Source organism: Pezoporus occidentalis, unplaced genomic scaffold (assembly GCF_034315485.1).
Source record: "Pezoporus occidentalis ecotype Australia unplaced genomic scaffold, CSIRO_AGI_Poc_V1 ctg63, whole genome shotgun sequence".
Classification (NCBI taxonomy): Eukaryota; Metazoa; Chordata; class Aves; order Psittaciformes; family Psittacidae; genus Pezoporus; species Pezoporus occidentalis.
Genome location: NW_026915977.1, coordinates 6802925 through 6820468, shown reverse-complemented (window position 1 = coordinate 6820468; position 17544 = coordinate 6802925). Strand labels below are relative to the sequence as shown.

Genomic DNA, 17544 nt, shown 5'->3' with positions numbered 1-17544 from the left:
GTACAATTATAAGGATAAAATACGTAATTAGGTTCTTCTAATTGGACCAAGTAGAACATCACCTCACACATAATGCTGTATCACGGCTGGGTGATAACTCACGCTATGTTTAGCAGCCAGACTGGCTGCAGAAGCTGTTACTAATTAATGTAATTAGAAAACTCAGACCACAACCACTTCCCCTCAATGACATTAATGGCTACATCCAGTAACGGGTACCTCTCAGTGCAGCAAAACTCAGGGCTTCAACTCGCAGAGCGGTTCTCAGAGGCCACGTTCGCTCTCAGCCCGTTTCCCTGCGGCGTTAGCCCTGTATTGTGAATGTAGCACAAGGCACGTTGATGTATTTTGGTCACTTTATTAAATGAGATATTAAATAGTTTAAGTTTCAACTACTAAACAGCACTTTGAATGGTGAAAACACAGATAGTATATTGTCATACTTGAATGCTTCTTCTCTTTAAAAACACATTTCCAGTCCTTATATATATTACAAAACAGCCTTAGAGGAAGAGGGGACACCTTTTCTATAGTACTTAAGATATTTAATACAGAACTGAAAAGCCATCTAATAGAAACAAAGGCAAGTCTTCACAGCTGTATGATTTCAGCAGCCAAAGCTGGTTGATGGACTGAAACATTACTATACAACTGGGACAAAACATATACAATATCACAATACTAAGCAAAAACGCTTTACATCCAAAGGAATAAACAGGTTACAAAATGTGGAGAATTTAGCAGGCAAAACTGTATTACAAGCAACATTTTTATTCGTCATCTTAAGCCATTTCATCTAGTTAAAACATCAAAAACAAATACAAAAATGAGCCTTTTATTATCTTATTGATGTACGTTCTGTCTTTAAATATTTGTTAAAGCTTGATGTTATACTCAAAGCACATTGTTATGCAGCTAAAATGTCAAGTGAGAAACATGTATGCAAAGTGGTCCAAGGGTTATTTCAATGCTTATCTCTGATTCCTTCTTACGTGGTTAGTCTTCTGTTATCCATAGCTGTGTCCAGAATGAAAAAAAATGTGCCTTTAAATGTTGCCTAAAACTTCCACATTTAAGTCTTTGAGTTACTGTAAAACTCCACTGAACATTCCCAGGTTTGGTAGAAAGGATTTCTCTTACTCACGACACGTAGGAGTATCAGTGAGAGTTGCCCAGAGTACATTTGCCTTCAAATGTTTGTCTCAAAAGTCTCACGTCTTGTTTCTTCTCATGTGAACACGTCTCTTTTTTGCTACCCCCCCCCAATAAAATGGAACTGCAGAACTGGCAAAGCACTCAAACATACTGAGGTTCTCTTGTGGTATCTTGTAATAAGAGTCCAAGACAGCAACTTGTTAGCTGGCTTTGCAACAGGTCAAACAAACTGTTCCGATCGCAAACCAAGTTTCAATTGCCAACTGAATCCTTGTGTAAGATCTGCATATTCAGATGCACAAACCCACTTGTCCATTCAGGGCAAGAACTCAAACTCCTGCAAGAAACTTCCCAGAAACCAAAACACTTTTCAGTTCACGTCAGCAAGTCAGAAGAGTCCAGCAATGGCTGGAGCAAACGCCTCCATCCACTCGCTCCTCCAGAGCTCTCTGTAGTCGATACACCATTGCCTCAATGTACCTATCACTTACTTTTATCCCCAGATTTACAAACTCTTCTTTTTTGGGGGAGGCAAAGAATCAACCAAACTATATGCAAAGAAAAAGCCTATTTGTAGGTCTTCACAAGAACAGAAACGAGTGGGGAAAGGGAGTGCTAATGATATATAACAAACCAGAAATGTATCCATGGTCTACGCAAAAAGAACCAAAACAGAACAAAACCAAGCTCTTTGTGTATTAATCATGTTTTCACACAAAACAAAAGGGGATGGAGAGGAGTGCATAACCAAAACTCTTACCTAATAGAGGAAAAAGGTATTTTGCTGTTCTGGCAGCTCTGGAAGTTGCAATAGCACTTTTCTTTGCATCAATTTTGTACCAGCAATGGTTCTGCCATTTTAAAGTTGTTTTATGTAACAGGGTTTGACCCTGGCCACCATCCTTATTTTTAACCCCCAAAATACCAGGAATTCAATTGTCTTGGCCTGTCTCCCACTGCCGGCAATGGGAAAAGGCAGTAGCACCAGCATTAAGGAGTTAACAGAAATGTGCTTTGTACTGGACTCCACGTAGAGTGAATTCGCATGTGAAGGAAAAACATCTCCAACTAAGATCATCGCTTGTTATTCCATCACATAGAACTGAAAACAAAAAATGGCAGAAGACTGGGGAAGAGCAATCGCTTTCCGCAAGTCACCAGAGTTAAGGCTGCGTACACAGTTTCCATATAACTGCACGACTCAAAAGTTTCAGAGTAGTAGTATTTAAGAATATTGCACTCAATTCTGTTCCAGAGTATTTTTAGTTGCTGTTTCATTCAGCACAGATGATAGAGTACGAGTCCAGACCTCAGTCAAAAGGGAACTAGACTATTTATCTTGTAATATTCCCATTAATATAAAGAAATGGGTAAGCAGAAAAGTATTCCATAATTTGAGGAATCAACTCTAATCAAGAACTCAGCTGTTTACAATTCACATATGGTATATACTGAAACATACAGACCTGCAGTCCTTCCTAAGCTTCTCAAATCTGATGACAGCTTCACAGCCACTAAAAGCAAGCATAGGAGTTTAGACAGGAAACCTGTGGAGATGCTACTGTTACGGGAGGACTTGTTTTCACTGAAAACAACTTGTTATCTCCTGTACTCAACATATGTAAGAAGATTCTAGGCAACATCACTGACAACAGGGAAAACATTATGTCCTAGTTAAACAAAGCTGAAACGCTAATATGGAACATGGCATTAAAGGGGACCAACCAAACTATTTTTTACCTTTTTTACAGTTGAGTTCTGTTAAGCCATTGATTCCTAAAAAAATAAAAGTTCTTTCTCTGATTTTAACAATCCTTTAGGCTTTTAGTGCAAAATCACATTGATTTCCCTTGGGAAGGCCCTGGATTTTTGCCTCTCATTGGGGGTGGTGCTCGTTGTAATGGTGGTGGCTGCATACCACCAGACACTGACTGATACATTCCTCTCATATCTATCTGTTGGTAGTTGGAAGGATTCATGATTAAATTTGGAGGCTTTGGCATCATGAGGTGACTCATTGCTGCTTGCTGGTACGACATCTGCTGCTGCTGCTGCTGATTGTACTGCTGCTGTAGTCTTCTGTTCATAAGTATCCTCTGAACGCAACTGATCAACTGTGAAGGGAAAGTAGAGCTGTTGTAAGTGCCTGTCTCAGTGCTGCAAGTATCAAGTTCAGAGTTAAAATCAATTAGTTAGGGATAGGGTGGCTGAAGAAAAAAGCACCATTGTTATCACCATCACTAATGTGATGGTATTCACAAGTTGATGACTGTAGAAACCATTTAGTAACACCATTTAAGGCTAAGTTCTCTTAATGACTTGCCTATTGTATTGCTTGCAGCATTAGGTAAGCTGCTATGGCAACATGCACTATACTGTGAAATTATTCCCAGGTATAAGTTACAACATTATTTGTCAGACACCATTTATCTTCCATTCCAAAGTGCTGCGTGCAGACTGTCACTAAATGTTTGCTTGCCTAAGGAAAAAGTCTTCCCATTGACATCATGTGAGCGTCTTTCAGATTCTGCAGAATAATTCTAAGATGAAAAGCCATTACCAATACTGTCTGAGATTTGTGTTTCATTACGTTGGTTTCTGAGCTCTCTCTGGGAATCAGGTTTCTCTTTAAGCCTCGTGACCTTCAAGCAAACTACTCCAACAGAAAAATCTGGTGTTTCTTTTTAATGAACTTCTCATGGATTCTCCTTTGACCAGGCTGAGCAATGCAATCCAACACACTGCAGAAGCCACCGTTTCCCCACTTCACAATGCCAGCAAATACCTGGCCCACTGAAACACATGTTCTGCAGGTACGTATTTATCTACCTAAACGCCTACTCTGGTTTTATGAACACACACATGCACAGTCCACACTCAACATCCCGGGCCACACATGGACAGTTGGTCACATAGGCAGGAGATACTTTACCATTTGTTGTTTAGTAAGGACGTCGTTATAGATGGCTTCTCGGCGCTTGACATCAAGCTCCTGGCTTGCCTGCCTGCTTAGTGCCAGGGCCTGTACTTGGCTCTCCGTGAGGGTTACGTTTTCTTTCCACTGAAAAGGAGAAAAAACAAACCTTAGGGGCACTACTCATTTAACAGCAGCGTAATGGTCTTGCATTGTGTTCAGAGTTCCATCAGGAGTTAAAACACATCCCAGTTTCTGATACACGCAAAGTTATACTTCACCAGAATCAGAACTATGAGTTACTAGTTCTTCTAACTGCTAAGTAAGGTAATACACCTCTTGACTATTAGAAGCAAGTGAGAAATACGGCAGACCTTGATAGATTAAGAACAAGCTATAGAAAATACATCTTCTTTATGCATAAGTATTATTCTTATTTGTAGAAAACCAGCATTTTCAGAGTGTGGCAAATAATTATGGATCTAAGCTGCCAGTCCTCTAAAGCTCTGTCATTTAGATACCATTGAGGGTTACTACAAGCTGCAGGGATAAAGGTCAATACAACCTGGAAATGATACTCATTAATAATGAAATTAATTAGCTGAATGACTATATACAATAGTCATTTCTTTCTCTGACACTATTGCACATTTTCCCCGTGTCCTGACCTAAACCAACAGTTATCCGTTTCACTCACTATGGCTGAAATGATGTCTTCAAGGGGCTGAATTCTTGCTGCAGTTACACTGTTGGTTGCTTCCACAACTTTCTCTCTTCCTTGATTAATAAGGTCCTGAGGAAACACCAGAAATTAATTATAAAGCACAGGTACAAAGAACACGTTTGTCATCCTTTTATAAGTTTTATTGATTTTTACATTTTGTACCTAGACTTCAATTACCTTTTCCTCTCCGTTTGCACAAGTCAGTGAGTCTAAGCGTCCACACAAGTGAATTTCAGCACAGAGTAACGGAATAGCATGAATAAATCTGCCACCTTATACAGCGGGAAGTATTGGTAAAAAGCCCTTCTTGTACCCAAAGGTTTCCAGATCATAAAAGGAGCATGCCATTTCTACCCAGGCAAATTTTCTGTGGTACTGGCTTTGATGCTGTTACACTTTCAACTATTCTGTGTGCTCAAAACATTACCTATTATGTTAAACTATCTGTTTTAGCATAGTACTGGCATATATTGCGATTATTGCTCAGGTTTCCCTCATCTAGAAACTTTTTCAGAGGTTTTCAATTCTTTAGCACAGGCTCTCCCCAGGCTCTGGTAGGTATCGCAAGACCTACTCTGATAAGAACTGTCAACGGTGCTTCACATTCTGCAGTTCATAGCATGGCATCTTATTAGGAAGAAACACCCTCAACTACTTCAGCTAAGAAGGTAGACCAGGACCTGAGATGACTGAGGAACAGAGCATAGAATCATAGAATAGTTAGGGTTGGAAAGGACCTTAAGATCATCCACTTCCAACCCCCCTGCCATGGGCAGGGACACCTCACACTAAACCATGCCACCCCAAAAATACTGCTAAAATCTCTGTGTAAAACTTCCATTTTTATCCTGCATGTAAATGATGCATTACCTCAACTTGTAGCACATACAGATCTTTTTAAGAAGTAAAAAATCCCAAGCCTTAAATTAATTAATTGCTATTTATGAGCAACCCAAGAGAAACAAGCAAGCTCTCTATTCTCTGATGGGTTATGATGGCCCACTCAAAGCTGACTCAGGAACTAATGTAGTTGTTTCAAGAAACAAAATAGCAAAAGATTCACTCTTTGGCAGCTTTTAAACCACCTGTTCCACACTATTTTAATCACTTCTGCTCAGTACAGGGATTATGGGTTCTTTCCCATTCCTTCTTGGGCAGAAGGCAGACGGAGGCAGAAAGCTAGATGTGGTAATTAATGTCTGCAAAGAATGCAGTTAACCTTCCAGAATCCTGAGGTACTACTACACAGGTATATGTGCCTACAAATTACACTTCACTATAGCCACACACAAAAAAAGCCCTTTTAAAAATAGGATACAATAATGTAAATATCAAGACGTTCAACAATGACATTATCCATTATGGGTGACAGAAAGAAAACATGTATGCTTGGAGCAACAGAAACATGTTACCCTACTTGGATTGGTACCTACCTCCAGCTGCTGATTACTCATGGCTGACAGAGCACCCAGATTGAAAGGAATATATGGAGTTTGAGAGTTGAAGTTTGTGGGAAGCATATTGGTCCCAGCTGGCATGTTGAAACGCATGGTCAAGCCCTTAAAGACACAAAATGCACTTACATTAGAATAACTCTGATAATTCATGGTCTTCTATAATGACCCATGAGATACCACCCACAGACAAACAAGCCCTTAGGGAAGACTACAGGCCCTGCACACTGCCCATGAAGGCCAACCTCAATATATTGAAGATCCTTTCCAAACCTCAACTCAAAAGGACGTTTTAATCAAAGAAGAACCAAAGTTCTAGACTTCACTAATACCAGAATTTAGCTCAATTATTTGGCACACTAAGAAAAGAAAATGACCAAGGCTTATCAGTATATCTTAAATTAAGATTCATTTTTATACTGCAAACCCACTACTTAATGCTGAGTTTGACCTGACTCTAATCAAATTTTGATGAAGTGAAATGCATAATTTATAAATAAATTATAAATATAAAGCTCATCTCCCATATGGATTTCTCATAGGGCAATTTTAGTGCTTATGGTATTATGTATCTTCCTATTTCTTCTCCCTCACAAAACCTTTTTCCAATACTCCATTTCATTTGTCATTTGTTCACTCATGATGGTCACTGGCAATTTATACTCTGACTTTTTGTACTTTCAGATGACTGCTCAGATCTGAATACCAAACTTGGCCTTTCCAGGAATTTTCTATTAGACTCCAGTTACACCAAGTTATCATATTCCTTTTACAGTAAAAGATCCCAAACCTGTAGCCAATTTACCATTTTATTCATTCTGCCACCTGCTTAAATATCAAATAAACAAGACACAGGGAATAACAGGGACGACAAAAAAGCACAAGCTTTTTCTCATATTGTAAACCTGATCAGTTTTACCTTCTTTTCTGCTTCATATTCTGCCCATGCTGCCTTCCTTTCTTCTTCAGTGAGTTCCTCTTCCTCCTTATGGTCCAGGAGTGAATCATGTTCGTGATATCCAACTATATACTCTTTATGGATTTGAAGCAATTCGGCCAGAATTGTATCCTGTTCAAATGAAGAGACAACAAAATGAGAAGACACTCAAGAGCTCTACTCTGTTTATTCCTTGTGCATTCCCAACTTACTGCTCCTACCCCATTTCACAAAGAGCAGCTCAGACCACAGAGAAGCAGAATTTCAAAATCACTTCAAAGACAGTTTTCCTCAGAGGGAGGGTAATGGATTAACAATCTGTTACAGAGATGACAGTCCAATCACTTAATGAACCACAGGAATGCACTTGGATTCCACAACAATAAATGTACTTTAAGAACCTAAAAAGAATGGAATGTGCTCAATGATTTTTCCTTTGCTTAGGCTGGATACCTGAGAGGACCTATCAATAATCTGCATTTACCATACAGAAAGAACACCTCTACTGCATTTAAAACGCTAAGTAGTACTTTGGTCAATCAACTGCCCGTCAGCATTCAACAGAAGATACACGTCAAGATAAACCCATCTGGGCTAAGAAAGGTCAAATCACTGCTATAAACTGGGTTTGATCAGCAGGTTGCAATTTAGACCTCTATAATCCACAATACCCCTAACACTTAACTGCTTTTAAGGTTTACAAAGATACTTACTATGTCCTTTATAATGGCAAACTATTGTGAAGGTTTTGTCCACAAGCATAATATACATTTATATACATGCATCTGTATTTATGTATACACATGTATACACACACATGTATCTGTATTTATATCCAATATAGCTCAGCATTCAGTCTAAGATTCCTAATACAAAAAATGATACATAAATCCTCTTAGTGTTTTTTGAATGCAGAATTACCACCATGTTGAACAGTCCCTAAATGAAACAAAACCAAACTAGACGCTAAGCACAATATTAAGTTGCTACTGCCCTTGTTCCAGACTGCAGATGCCACATGACCATAGATCGTGGTCCCAGTGAAAAACTGATATAAAAACAGACAGAGAAAATGAATGTGAAAAGCTGATGTTGCCAGGCAGGTAGTAATGGGTTTGCAGAACTCATTCTCACCGAGTCAACATTTCAGTCTCTACAAAGTATTTTCAAAGACGCCGCCTCACTGTGTTAAAACAAATGTAATGCTGCGATGATGAAGGAACACACGCTCTACAAGACTGCTAAACCCCACTCATGCCGCACTGCAGGAAGCCCCTTTTGGAGACCATTATTGGACATGCTTTATTTTTAAATGCACTTGTACCACGGATGAGCTTGCAGAATTCAGAAAGCCCCAATACACCCCAGCACTCAGGCAAAGGTTCATAATACAAAAACATTACCTCACTGAACTTTTGGGCCACCCCTGAAATGAATTACAGTGAATACACTGAATACACTTCTTGCAGTCCATGAATACGTACTCCACATGGTGCCCTTATTCTGAAGGCATTTGTACAAACAGGAATATCAACTGTCCTACCCCTGATATTTTATGATCTAGACAGAACAATGATTGGAAAGAATGGCTTCTACCCACAAGCAAACAGATTTTTGCAACACTGGGAACTGCATGTGCTAGTCCTGACCAGTGGTTCTGTCACAACAGGTACAGAAGGTTGGTTGTTTCTTGCATGTGTTTAAAACTCCATTATGTTAACCCATTATGTCTTTGGTTCATCCTTCTATCTGGTCTCACTAAATCTGAATCAATGCTTTCATCACTAGCTCCTCAACACAACATTCAATGTAGTATCTGCAGGACTAATGGGCACAAGGACAAATAATGGTGGTTTTGGGGTGGTGGGAGAGAAGGCAGAGCAAGAAAAGGGATGCAGCAAGAGGATATGACTATAACATTTAGAGGAAGTAGGTGAAGAAGTCAAGCAAGCTAACACAACCGAAGTGCTCTCAGCATACCATAGCTGTACATCAGCATGTGAGCGCTCCCGGACATGCATATGCATTAACTTCCATGGTAACACTACTATTGAAAACAATACTGATATATAATCCACACTCAGGCAGCCAGCACAGCCTTCAAAATGTGGTTTACATTACATCCAACTGTGTGTTTGCTTTTCTTTGTCTAAACTTTATTTTGCATTAACTTTAATGATGGAGCTTGAAAACTGGGATGTGGAAGGTGCTGCCATTGAGTTTGTTTAATTTTACAATGATAAAACCAACTACCTCACACACACACACAAAAAAATCATCAGAATAAGTATTCCCTTTCCTTTTCTTAGCCTGTTGGTAGAACAATGGTTATCAACTGGTTTATTCAGAGGGAATCCTGGTGAGGAATGAAAATATGAAGAGATACTGAAAAAAAAAGGCTCTGAATTTTAAAACAAGGTTTGTCTTTTTAAAATCCTGATGGAAGGGACATGCTATGGAGAGACAAATGTATCAGAAAGGAAATCTTCCATGAAGGACTATGAGCTCTGCTGTAATTCATAAACAAGTTTTTCCTCAACCAATTGAACATTTAATACCAGGGTTAAAAATAAAAATGAATTTAAATAAGCAGCAAATTATTCTGATTGAGATCAACAGCCTTCCAAATTCAAGACTTATCCCCCAGTACGGAACTACAGTAAAACACATGCCCTGGCTACGTCCTGAGGTAGTATAAAGTAATGATATCCTATATCCAACTGAATCCCAACTATTATTTTAATCTGCTTTTCCCATCTGCATTACATGACCTCAACCAAGCCAAGTTTTCATTCCACATAAAAACGTGACTGTGACTCCAATCCACTGAACACGCTGATGTGGGGAAGAGTAAGCAAGGAACAGAGGATGCAAAGTGCCAGCTCCGAGGGACAGGCAGTGCCCCATTTTGTCATTGCCCAGCTCCTACCTCACCCACACTGGTCTGAAACATGTAGAGCACTGGCCAAGGCAAGCCGCAAGTCTTGCACTGATCACTGAGTCCAGCTATCAGCGCTTGTGATGAAAACCCTTCTTCCTGTTAGCTGCCACCAGCCAAGGCTCCCCCAGCACACGATCATTTGGGAGTTGAGTGTTAAGAGGCTGTGAGAGCCTAAGTTAAGAATTTAAACCAAACCAAACCAACAAAGCAATAGCCCAGTCATAAATCAGATTGATTAAAAAAAGGCACCAGATCCACTGTTAAATTCAGAGCAAAGTAAAATGTAGCACCCAAAAGACAATCATAATAAACACAATTTCTCACTTTACACCACCTTTTCCTTTTGAATTGCTACTCTACAGAAATTGTAACAAAAACTGCTTATACCTGTGGTCTGTGTTAGATACTGAGTCACTACAGCTGCATAAAGCTCATGGCCCATATACACTAATTATTTCTAGACTTAAATACAGCAAATTTGACTGATTATTCAGATTCAAGATACCCGTTCACCTTTTTTGGACTGAATTTCTAAAGCAGTGCTTTTCAACTCTGCAAGGATTGCAGATGAATAAAATCAAGCAGTGGAAGTTAAGCCCAAATTAGTAATTCATGTGAGCAACATTCTTAATACAAATACTTTGTTAAAACCAAATATTCACATTATTTAAGGGTGTTTCAGAGGGTAAGGGCACTATGAAGTTATGTGCACTCACTGGCAACCTGAAGGTCTTGTTCGGACCACAAAGGGCAGAAAACTGCTGCTGAAATTAAAACTGGACATGAAAATTTGATAAGCTTCCAGGAACACTGCACACTGCACATCTGCCATTGACTTCTACGTGAAACATTCAACATCTTTCCTCTTCCTTCTCTACATATACGATTCCTGGCTGCAGACCTAAAGAACCTTCCTGCTGTGGGGTGTCACTGTAGTCAAGATGTTCTAGACATCCAGCAGAAAACCTATTCTCCCTCCAAGTTTTCCCACATTTGTGCTTACATGGCTGGAGAAAAGATGGAACACATTTCACCTCCTTTCTATTCAGAATCCCCATGCTTTGAAGGGGGCAATTCTAAAATGCTATTTTCAAGCAGCTTTGCACCCATGTTCCAAGGGTTAACGTGCATTCAAAACGTTTGAAAGAACAGATATTTGAGAATACCTGTTCAGAGCCTAGCTCTATCTCCACCATTAGCGCACATCTACGCTTTAAGTATAGTTATGTCTTTTTACTGTGCATTTCAGACCAATGCTAAGGATTACAAAGGTAATCCCTTACTTTACTGTCTGCACAACAGTAAAATTACACCACGATAACACTGTTCAACAGACTATGCTTTGAAGATGTAAAAAGAAGCCTGAAGACAAAGAGAGACAATTACACACAAAACCTGTAAAAGGCAGAACTAAAGCCTTCTTTTAGCCTAAATGCCTATTTTGCTTTGCTGGTAATTATATAGGAAGAGCTCAGTCTTTGTAAGCAAGGGACAGACAGCTCAGTGATGGAAGAGTAATACAGGTAAAGCTGGAGTGGCCTTTGTTTCCAGCCTAGAGCTGCAGAGATCAGGTTGGGTGTGCTGAACTTACCCTGAACAAAGCATCAGAACATCATGCACCATCATGAAAAGAAAACTTTAATCCCCAAATGCTGTAAAATTAATCTATGTTACAATAAAATGTTTTCATAAGCGTATCAACAGTCTTTTTAATACACTCTTTGCTATGAGTGTGTTAAATTCATTTAATTGTTAAAAAGTTTTATAAAGGTAAATCATGCATCTCTGCTAAAATTACACTGAAATAAGGATTAGTCAACTTTTTGGATCAATAACCTTAAGAATAACATCCACTGCACTATTTCCTACAGCTGATACTTGCTTTTGATTATTTATGTAGGATTTTAGGGAGTTGAATAGCTCAGAAAAAGACAGAATAGGAAATAGAAGTTAAATATTATAAATAAGGTATGAGCCAGAATTCAATTAAACAGATGACAGGAATCCAAGAAGGAGTCACTGCAACTACTGGGCTAGCTCAGGTTTTGTGTGCAGAGCAAGAATCTAATTGTGGATAACATGAAAGTAAATTATCCCACTCAGCTGAACTGCACAGGGAAGACAAACACAGCCAAAAATAATAACAATAAAAGCAGGATCATCAAAATAGTAAACATAAGCACCAAATGAAATGGAGTTCTCTGACATAAAGTCCTTTGTGACCATGTATTACCTTGGCACTAAGCACTGCCCATCCAGGCAAAGCAGGTCAATGCCCAACCAGCAGAGAAGTCACCTTGAATGTAATTATTCACTGGGCATCCCCCCTGGGCTGAACTACCCATTATTCATCCATGGTAACTCGCCACTCGTGTGTATTTGATGGACACACTTCACTCCTGCCTCAGACTCCCTGCCCAAAGCCCATATCACAATCAATACCTGACATGGTGACACCTGATTTTTATTAACACTCCTAGAAACACTTCCCCCCCCCCCCCCCCAGCATTTTAAAGAGGTTTTCACCACAACCACACCAATGACGCATGAAACCATCAGCTACATTGCATGCCACAGCCTATTCTGCCAACCCATGCTGGGCGCTAGGTACATCCTCCACCACTTCACGCCTCCAGCTCTCAACTCCAGCATCATTCTACACTACCAGGACTAATTCAGAGGGACAAAGAAAAGGAAAGAGTATTTGGGGGTTAATGGCTGGCTTCCCATATTCCATGAGGCTATTAGGAATGTAAAGCCCTGCTCTCAACAAATAAATACAGAAACTGCTAAAACAAGATTAATCTACAAGATGATTTGTAGTCTTTTCAACCAACAAATTAAAAAAGGGATTAGAAATTTGTACACAGTGTGTACAAAGACACACATCTTTCAATGGACAAAATTCCAGCCGATACTATTTGCTAAAGCCATGTAAAAAACAAAGAGAATTCCAGTACAGAGATTTGATCTATTTACAGCCAGGGACTTGGCTTAAAAGCTTGCATTGATCTTAACTTACATGAACCTTACACTGATGGTTGGAAGGGAATTAATATAGAACCTAATATTTCAAACAATGATAATACGAGCTTGGAGTTTATAATCTTTCTCTTTTACATTATAGTTCAATCATTAATTGATTTATTATTGTAAAAGAAAACAAGTAACTCTCAAAACAGAATTACTGCATTGGGCTGATCACTGCTTTGAGTGAACATGCTCAGCTGCTTCACAGCTTTTCAATCTGGTTTCAGTTTCTTAAAAATAAGCAGCAGTAACAGCAAAGGGTGATGCGTTACCTAGGAGTCTGTGGATCACAGATGTACATGGCATACAGGAACTAAGACCATAAAAAAGATCAAATAAATACTATTCATTACAACCTAAAGGAAGATGTTTTAGGAGGGAATTTTTGCCCAAATTTGCCCAAATAAAAATGTACAGCATAGTAAAAAAAGGTAGAATCAATTTTTCTGTTATCTACAGTTTCCCGCTTACAGTGAGAAACACTGCCATAAAAAGAGGCTTAGGTATAGTCATTAAAGTTTGTTTTCAAGGCTTTAAAATGCATGTGCAACAGCTACTAACACTTAGAGAACTAACACTTCCTAAATCCCCCCGGCAGCTGCACCGACGCTGTAGGTGGTCCAAGAGACTGTTTCAGAGAGTGGCTTAACTATTAAGAACGCCAATGTGATGCCTGACCACGATCTATTACATGGTATCACCGTCGTCTACTGACAGTCTAGAATGGAAAACATAACATTTTTCCTTGGAAATTAATAGATTTACAAACTGGAAACCGCTCCTCCCAACACACACTGTAACAACTTAAACACAGTAGTAACTTAGAAATTTAACCATTTAACTATGGGACACACATTTACGTGTTACTGTTTACTAGTTATTCACCCAGTAAAAGAAGCAAAGACAGCTGCCCAACAGCTTAATGATGAATTAGTCTTTAGCAGACCACATCCACAAGAATATATAAACTAGACAAAGTACAAAAGCATAGCCTCATCTTAAATACAAACTGACTTGGAAAAGAATAATGAAGTTCCTGGATCAGTTATTATTTTCCCTGAAGTTTACTCCTGCCTGCCTGTAAAATGTACAGGTTTTAGTTTTAAATTCAGTTAAGAAATGTTTCAGTTCCTGAAGAATCACAAAGGCTAACGAACCACTACGCTTCTGCACGGTGGTTCATTATCCAGAGCAGTGACAATGAACCACTGCTACACATGCCACATCCATTACAAATAGAGTTAGGCAGGCCTCACTGAAAACAAACCACTGTGAACTTCAAAGTTCATTTAGCACCAACTCACTTAGATGTTAATTGAATCTTGGTTTCCACAGCTTCCTGCAGTAAAACTTCTATTCACTCAAACTGTGTGAAATAGTATTTTTGTTTGTTCCAATTTAAAACTGTCTTTTAACTGAGGATCCTTTTCTCACACAGGTAATTGCACTGAAGGGAAACTCATTACCCAGCTCGTTATACCATCCGTTGTATTTATTACATATTTTACTGTGTTTCCTGCTATTCAGCTCCATTCAAAGTGAAGAACGCTGCTCTGAGGTGAAAACACAGCACTCTTCTTCGAAGATCAAATACCCCATGTCCTTAAACAGATGCAAGTTATTTTTGCAGCATGGAATTCCTAGTGATATGCATCAACTTACTTTTGGCAGCATTGGTGTAACTCTCTTCTTTTTCTTTTCTGAATTAGGATCATCTAGCAAATCCGGCTCGAAGGTGTACAGCTCTGTAAGCTCATTCATAGTAAAATGACGTTCCACTTGCTGCTGGTCTACAACCCGGAAAGACAAGGACTGCTTTGTTACCTGACGATCATAGATCTTGTCTTCCATTGTTCCCTGAAAACCCAAAGACATATGTCATCTGACTGAGAAACGTATTTTTTCATTAGTGTTTTGAACAGATCGGGTTTTGCTTCAATTCCCCAAAGTAGGATTATGACAAAAAAAATGGCAATTTCCTCAACATGTACCCTATTTTGCTGCTTTGAGCAGCCTGCATAAAGGAAAACAGATACCATACCACTGGGGTGGAGAGGAGAAGGAAGAGAAGCAGTCAAGCCTAATTCATCACAGCTGTGTATGAGAAAATTAGATCCTTGATGAAAAAAGGAGAATTACTTTCTCTTTTTTTCCTAAAAAGATGATGACTGTGAGAAGTATGAGAACAGCACAGCCTGTTCTGAACACGGTAATTTAAAAAAGATCTCGGTGGTTCAGAAGTGCACAAGTACAAAAATAGACTGAAGCCTGAAGGAAAAACCCATGTCTGACAGTAGTGTGTCACAAAAAGTAATCCATTTAAATTGGCAAGTAAATAGTGACATGATCAAGAGTTAAGTACTGTTACTGGGAAAAGGTCTGCAGTTGACTCTGTAATAGCTGAAGAAACAGAGGATGACACAAGGTACCTCCTAACAGAAATAATGGCATTATACTTAAAAAAAATCAGAATCATTACACATCTTCAACTGGTGATGAGAGTGGGTGAAACAGGTTTTCAAATCATGGCTGGATGCCTCTTTATAACAAATCCTTTAGCTGCCTGTGTTTTCATTTCAGTTGGACTGTCAGGGGCTCACATGCTCTACAGTGTCTTTGATTTAGGCTTTTTAGCGGTGTGCAAATGACAAGAGCTGAGAAGACTCTTCTGAGTCTGGATGTGTGAATTACTGCTAAAATTCCAGAATCTGGCTTACACAAAAAGCCAATGTGGGCTTAACAGGAAATAATTTCAGTTGTTATTTATTTTGCCCATCTTCCAAGAGCTTTCTTCAGTGGCCATATACTGCTGTCAGCTTAAGGCTGGAAGATGACTGTTTCAGTGTGGACTGCTACAGGCTTCAACCCGGGTCCAAGCAGTTACAGTTCACAAATCTGACTGCAGGACCAGAGGATCACAAAAATAGCAGTCAGAAACCTACCTGAGCCAAAAACCTGTACACAAACACAGGTTTGTTCTGCCCAAAGCGGTAAACCCTGAAAATACTCTGGATGTCATAGGATGGGTTCCAAGACGCATCAAAGATGATTACTCTGTTAGCAGCAACGAGATTAATTCCGAGGGAACCTGCTTTGGTGGATATGATAAACAAGCGGCCTCTGGAACAGAGAAAAGTTGCAAAATGTCAGTATTTTGGAAACCAGTTATTGCTCCCATGTTGCTGTGTTACTGTGCAGTTGTTCACACACTGGAATAACTCGAAGACTTCGTTAAAACACTGCATTAAGCATAAAACAGATGCAGATTTACAAGGACAACACTTTGAGCAAAATGTACACTCCCAGAGATGCAGATCAGGGCCCTTTTGCAAACCAGCTCTTACTGGTGGGGAAGAAAAAATTGTTGGGTTTGCATTTTCAAACTCTAATAAAATTAGTTATATCAAATTAAAGCATAATTTTAAACAGGCATATCCCATGCTATTGAAGCTTTTTCCTGGCTAGCAAACTTTCAGGATAACTCTGGAATGACACCGTCTCTTTGATGTATCTGCTTTTTTTTGCATACTATCTCAGTCGAGTTTAACTTAAAATGAGTTCGACATGCACCTGACAGAACAAACTATTTAAGAGTATTAACACTGAATTACTTGTTTAACTTTTATTATTATTTTCTTAACATTATAAATGACTGCCAGATAACTACGTATTTTAATTTTTAAATATATCTAGGAAGGTGAAACTCCTTAACTTCATTAAACTTACACAAATTTGTATCTATTTACCTATCCAAATCAGACTTGAAAGTCCCATCTTGTATGAGCAATGGACGGCTGGGAGACAATTCTGGGGACAGCTAAGAGAGTTATATGCTTCTGACTGTCCAAGTGACTGCTGTCTCCTGGCCAGACCCCACAGGGCTCTGACCTTCTTTGCTCTTTACATCCTTTTAGGTAACGGTAATTAGAAAGATTCTCTCTGATACCAGGTGTTTAAAAGCTAAGTAAGAATGAAAACAGCACGGAAATACTGAACAAGTATTGATCAGCAGAAATGGAAATAATCTCAGGAAATCAGAAACCTATTGTTGTTTATACAAGTTCTGCACTGGACAACATTGTGACATTCAGTCTCTAGCCTTAAGAGGTTATTACACTAATACAAATAGCAAAGAACTACAGAACAAAAGAGAGAAGTGGGAAAATTAAGCATATATATATACGCTTATATATACACACACATATATATCTCAGAAGAGATCTCACCTCACATTAGTTTCATCATTAAATTCCTCAGCCCATTTCTTTCTTGACTGAGCTGTAGTTGAACCATCTAAGCGATAGTAATCAATGTTTCTGAACCATTTGCCTTCACCTACAGATTTAACAGTCAAACAATTAAAATGCTGATTGCATAAATAACCAGACT

General features: G+C 39.0%; 1 protein-coding gene across 10 annotated transcripts in view; it reads right to left on the bottom strand.

The window, feature by feature from the left end:
- Positions 1–342: 342 nt before the first annotated feature.
- Positions 343–17544, bottom strand: part of ATRX (ATRX chromatin remodeler) — an 80951-nt gene continuing 63749 nt past the window's right edge. For 9 of the 10 annotated variants that reach the window (XM_062639939.1, XM_062639940.1, XM_062639943.1 and 6 more), the window contains 8 exons: positions 17382–17490; positions 16098–16275; positions 14818–15012; positions 7167–7316; positions 6227–6352; positions 4767–4862; positions 4088–4216; positions 343–3269 (listed from right to left, as the gene is read on the bottom strand). In XM_062639939.1, coding sequence (XP_062495923.1) covers positions 2991–3269; positions 4088–4216; positions 4767–4862; positions 6227–6352; positions 7167–7316; positions 14818–15012; positions 16098–16275; positions 17382–17490 — 1262 coding nt within the window. In that variant the 3' untranslated portion in view covers positions 343–2990. Of the gene's footprint in view, positions 3270–4087; positions 4217–4766; positions 4863–6226; positions 6353–7166; positions 7317–14817; positions 15013–16097; positions 16276–16901; positions 17063–17381; positions 17491–17544 lie in introns of those variants that run through there. The other variant, XR_009968754.1, reaches the window with a different exon arrangement.